At 39.0% G+C, this 5812-nt stretch overlaps 1 protein-coding gene across 3 annotated transcripts in view; it reads left to right on the plus strand.

Moving 5' to 3' along the window:
• Positions 1-1739: 1739 nt before the first annotated feature.
• Positions 1740-5812, plus strand: part of osr2 (odd-skipped related transciption factor 2) — a 5049-nt gene continuing 976 nt past the window's right edge. The window contains exons 1-3 of one of the 3 annotated variants that reach the window (XM_010903503.4): positions 1740-2226; positions 4595-5302; positions 5719-5812. The exon at positions 5719-5812 is cut by the window's right edge and continues 6 nt beyond it. In XM_010903503.4, coding sequence (XP_010901805.1) covers positions 4647-5302; positions 5719-5812 — 750 coding nt within the window. In that variant the 5' untranslated portion in view covers positions 1740-2226; positions 4595-4646. Of the gene's footprint in view, positions 2369-4594; positions 5303-5718 lie in introns of all 3 variants that reach the window. The other 2 variants (XM_010903502.3, XM_010903505.4) reach the window with 2 other exon arrangements.

Consider the following 5812-nt stretch of genomic DNA (forward strand, 5'->3'; position numbering starts at 1 on the left):
GCGTCAGTGATTGCAAAGCCAGAACAAAAGTGCTCCGCAGCAGACACGCTTTGGTGCAGGTTCTCTTTGTTAGTCAACTGTTCGTTTATTGATCGACGCTGTTCAGGTAAACGACGGTTGCTTTATACACATTTTCCGTGTCTTAATTTTTGTTGGAGCGTATGGTTTGGAATTTAAACATTGTATGTTAGATTTTATTGATTAAGGATTTACAAAAGAAAGCTCCTTTCACAAGCCTATAAACGTGTTTTGAAATTATAGTTGATGATTTTTATTTATTTAGGCATTCATCAACTAAAAATAACGTTTACTTTTATTAATGGAATTGACAAGAAGGCCTGGACAGTGCGGGGATTGACATCTTCCTTTCGTTTTCGCAGCGGTGTCTCTGACGCACCAATAGGCGTCGCTGCAGACCTGCATTCTGTTCATCGCCATTTGAATGCTTTCAGGCCGCAACTGCAGGTTGCTGAGGAAGTGTCATCGGTGTCCTATGGCAGGCCACATCAGAAAGAAGTTACACATGCGCTGCGTCGCTCGTTCGATGAACTCGAAACACCCAAAACCAGATTGTAGGCCTTTTTTCATGTAAAAAATATTTCGAATTAATTTATCAGAATTTACCATATATTTCCCAGTTGGATTCTTATAATTAGATATACATAATCAATGTTGATTTTCTGAATGCTATTATTGGAAAATGTCAAAGTAGCATAATGTATTGTGTTTTGAAAAGTCATCTGAAAAAAAAAAAAACCTTTTTTATTATAGTTATTGAATCATAGTCAAATTACTGAAAATTAATTTAAACTCAAATTATACCATTGTTATTGAATTTAAATGAGATAATGTAGCTTCTTGATTTCATATTATGGAAACATTGTTCGATAAATAGATCTAATGTAGGGATATATCAAAAACAGATTTAGCACACTGAATTAATTAAGACGCATTTGTCTCGTCATGAGAATGATTCTTTATTCTGCGCCTGAAGAGACTCGCATTGTAGTGGCATTGTAGTTATAAATTATTGTCAGACTTCTCCGCATTACGAACTATTGAAGTTCTAGACAAAACGTCACTAAACAAGATAAAATAATTTGTCAATTTATGAAGGTTTATGTTGGATAACTGTTTTTGAAAATAGATAGCAGGTAGATTAATCTAACCTTTTGTTATTTTATTAAGATTATATTAACCGTGTAATTTCTTCAGAAAATACAATTCATTGGAAGGTGTCTTTGACGTTGTTTTAAATAGACGAACTTATGTTTTTAAGGTCATGTTTTAGAAACATGCATGTTTTCAAATGTTGACAATTTATATAATGGCCATGTTGATATAATGTTATGGTCGCAATTATCTACTGTTAGGCATTACTATTTCACTTAAACTCTTGTGGTGGAAGTGTTGGAGGTTACTGAATGTTTTTATGTTAACTCTCGTTCATTCATGTTTTTCAGAAGTCCATGTTTAGTCGGTTCATTAAATTGTTTTATTATTTCCTAATAGGTCAGATGTGGAGGACGAAGAAACCAAACATCCTCAAAATACTTAAAACACTAGAATAACGGTTTGCTTGGCGTTTCTGAACTACTCTCGTGGTTTTGGAGATGTTTTGTTCGTTCTTTATACCTTAAAATGTAACCTTTCACCAAAATGAAATTGAATGAAAATCATTTTTAAGACGCTCACACTATAGACTGTCTGTGTGGTTTTCTAAACATTTCGTAAGTAAATGCAATTTTCTATTATTCACATTGTAACCTAAAAGAGCTTCAATTGGTCTAAAAATGTATTATGTTTACCATTTGCCATTTCTCTGTCTACCTTGAAAAAGTAACCATTCTACAAGAAGTGTGGGCTGTATGTGAAGTGTCAGATGCAGGTTGCAGGGAAATGAGCGCAGCGCGGTACATTAGAACCCTAGTTGCTATCCAAACACAAATAAACAGAGAAGAACATTGGAGTTGATCAGCGCGAGAAGGCGTGGCGGAGGGCGGGCTGGGAGCTCGGAGTGCCCCGAGCCCTGAAAAGTGAAGGACCTGTGCTTTTCACGCGCACTACAGCCCAACTCCGAACAGAGCAGACACAGAACAGAACATTGAACTCCTGCGTTTGGCGTCCCTTGAACACTACAGCCATCGTTACTTTCTATCTTTTTTCCCCGACTCCTTTGCCACAGTGCGCAAAGTCTACGCATCCCAACAGATCTGGGTCGCAGAGGTATGGCGATGAGACTTAGATGGACGAAGTTGGAAAACTTTTGCTAACGTTAAAGTGGACTTGGTCGCCTGTCTAAGGCGTTGTGGATTACTGAAACTGCCGAACTCACTGCGGGGTGACCTTTGGCGTCTATTTATTGGGGGTAAGATTATGTTTCCATGATAGTTGCCCTGCAGATTACATTACCCGTGTGTTGAAACAGGTAATAATAGTTCACGCGCAAAGAGACCCTGAGTAGCTTCATAATGAAAGTTCAAACCAGTCCATGCTGTCATAATATAGCCTACAAATGTGTATGGGTAAAAATGCATAGACGTCGGTGAAAATATAGAATATTCCTATAGGTTTATATAGAACAAACAAAATGTGTACTTTCTAGTGAAATTATTTTTGCAAAGGCTTTAGACGATGATAAAATGACAGTCTCTTCAACAACATACTGACTGGTTTTGTTGCACCTGCCCATTTCTGACAATTATCCACCTCACCATAGCTTAAAGAGAAATGATGTAGGCTATACCTTTTCTTTTCGCGAGTTAAAACCTGTTTTAGGCTATGCTTAGGAGCATAAAAGTAGAACAAGGAAAAAACTCTGCTCGTTCCCTCATAAAGAAATAACTACATTGACAGATAATGATTACGATAGGTAGATAGGTAGGTAGATATACAGTCAACGTACAACTGAGACAGACAGATGCTATATGTTTGTTTTGTCTAATAAAATAGGTCGTTCGAAAAAAATTCCGAGCAAGCTTACATTTCTATTGGAACTGTACGTTGAATGTGTGTTTACAGTGTGTGTGAACATGCATCTGTGAACATGTGAAAGTAGACCATATGGAGAACAGTCGCCAGGTTTACGCGGGTCAGTCTATGAAATAATTACCCACAACATTTTTATATACGCAATTTGAATAAATAGGCCTCATTCCGGTGGCTATTGTTAAATAACCTCTACGGCAGTAATAATATATTAGAGACAGTTGTTATTTTGAATCAGTCAAAGAAACATTCTCAGACGAATGCTTAGGTTTTTTTCAGCGGTGCTGGTTTTAAATCGTGTTACCCAGTTGGAAAGTGAAAGCCCAGAAAAGGGCAGCTCTATACCTCAAAACCGCACTGTCAAAACGGTAGCAGTAAATGAGAGTGGAATAGCTGTGAAATGAAGAATCGCCCAGACTTAGGTTGTGCACGAAATTGTGAACATTTAAATTTGTCCTGCGTTTTTGCAAAGTTAACGTCTCCACGCCACGGCCCTCGCGAAGCCTACACTTGCGGTTGGGTTAGTAGGCGAATGGGTCTTGTGCACTGAGATAGTTGCACGGTGTGCTGGTTCGTGGGGTTTGGAAATCATTACTTGAAAACTTGGTGTTACACACCACTGCAAACCTCAGTTCAATAACATTCACATAGTATTCTAATGACCTCACCCAGCATCGACAGCCTACAGGGGTATTTACGGTTAGGTTATGGCCCTCATTAACGTACTTAAAGTAACATATAAAAATCTGTAACATTTACAATAAACGTTATTGTGTAGTTACTGGGCTGTTGGCATTTGTTTCAGAGATAAATCACGTTTAAACATTAAACCAATAGGTTAGAAAAATAGAAGTATTTTACAACAAAAAGTAAGTGACGTTTGTTTTAGGTGATAAGCAAGGCTTTCTTTTAAATAAAATAATCTCTATTTTACGCGTCGAGAAAATGACACGTTTGATCACTTCTGGCTATATTTAAAACTCCTTACGACTTATAAACTTTTGTTTTTGGACATAACATATATTTACGTTTTTAGAAGGAATAACCACGTGCTCCAGAAAAAATACACATCCAAATGCATCTTGTATTTTTAATTGCCATGAATTCTATTTGCAATACCCAATCCTACCCACGTCTTCTTGCACCTTATGCACAACAAATATATAATTTAAATACTTAACATCTCTATATGACAACAAAACGTGTTATTACAAAATAAATAGAAAACGTTAAGGGTTCGCCTATAAACAGACATATTTTTACTTAGCAAGATAGTATCTGTCTACTTTCAAAAGTATTTCCACATTTTAGGCTTGGATGAGATATAGGTCATATTAAAATAAGCCATTTGAGATAATCCATATCCGCCAAGTCATTTTGAACATGGTTTTACATTTTTTGAAAATATGTTATATTGTCAAATTGTAAATTAAAATGCTCTAATGGAAAAAGGATTTGCTACATTGTGGAACTTGCACCAAGCTAGGGTTTTTTAGTTTTATATTATTTATATTTACTAGTTTAATTGCTGTATTTGCTAGGATATTTTGCATTTCTTGATTCGGAACTAGTTTTAACATGGTATTTATCTTCGTGCCTTCAACAGGACCTTGACTGTGGTAAAGTTTTGCCTAACCGTGAAGCTTTCAACCGCCGAGATGGGGAGCAAAGCCCTGCCCGCTCCGATCCCTCTCCACCCGTCTCTCCAGCTCACTAACTACTCGTTCCTTCAGGCGGTCAACACTTTCCCGGCGGCAGTCGACCAGCTCCAGGGACTGTATGGGCTCAGCGCCGTGCAGACCATGCACATGAACCACTGGACACTGGGCTATCCGCACATGCAGGGATTGAGGTCGACCATCACTGAGATGGCTGCAGCACAGGGCTTAATGGATCCCCGCTTCACCTTCACGGGGCTGCCATTTGCCGCGCACCTCTTTCATCCAAAACAGGGCATTACCCACGTTAGTATCCCCGGACTGCACAAAGACCGGCCACCGCGCTTTGACTTTGCCAACCTGGCGATAGCTGCCACCCAGGAGGACCCACCGAAGCCAGGGGATCTTTCGAAGTTGACCGCAGGGCTAGGGGGTGCGATCTCTGAGCTCAACAAACTGTCGCCTGATAGAAAACCCACCCGAGGAAGGCTTCCGTCAAAGACGAAAAAGGAATTTATTTGCAAGTTCTGTGGCAGGCATTTCACCAAGTCGTACAATCTGCTGATCCACGAGAGGACCCACACGGACGAACGACCGTATACCTGTGATATCTGCCACAAGGCCTTCCGAAGGCAAGACCACCTGAGGGATCACAGGTAGAGACGAAGTCCAGGGATGTTTAGGATAATGTCATGGGGTTTTCTAATAATAAAAAAAGAATAGATCACGTTTGGATAATGTAGCCTCCTGAAACGAGCCATGTTTTATTGTACAATATCTTTCAGTCACGTTTATATGACTGTTCTCACAAATACAATATAGACTTTTCATTTTTATTTGAAAGCTTATTTCTGGTGGTAATAACTAAGCATTATGGTGCGTGCACTGCTGGGAGTTTAATTCAATATCCCAAGAGGGCGCTAAAGGCCTTTTACGCACCAGAATACGGGTCTAAATTGCACAACTGGCATATATCAATATGACTCAACGGCTTTGGAAAATCCCCAAAGAAGAAATCACTTTATTTGAAAGGTGTTCCGTTTTAACCGCGTCTCCTCCTTCTGATTTCCAGATACATCCACTCCAAGGAAAAGCCCTTCAAATGTCAAGAGTGTGGGAAAGGATTTTGTCAGTCTCGAACTCTAGCTGTTCATAAAACATTACAT

Source organism: Esox lucius, chromosome 16, assembly GCF_011004845.1.
Source record: "Esox lucius isolate fEsoLuc1 chromosome 16, fEsoLuc1.pri, whole genome shotgun sequence".
Classification (NCBI taxonomy): domain Eukaryota; kingdom Metazoa; phylum Chordata; class Actinopteri; order Esociformes; family Esocidae; genus Esox; species Esox lucius.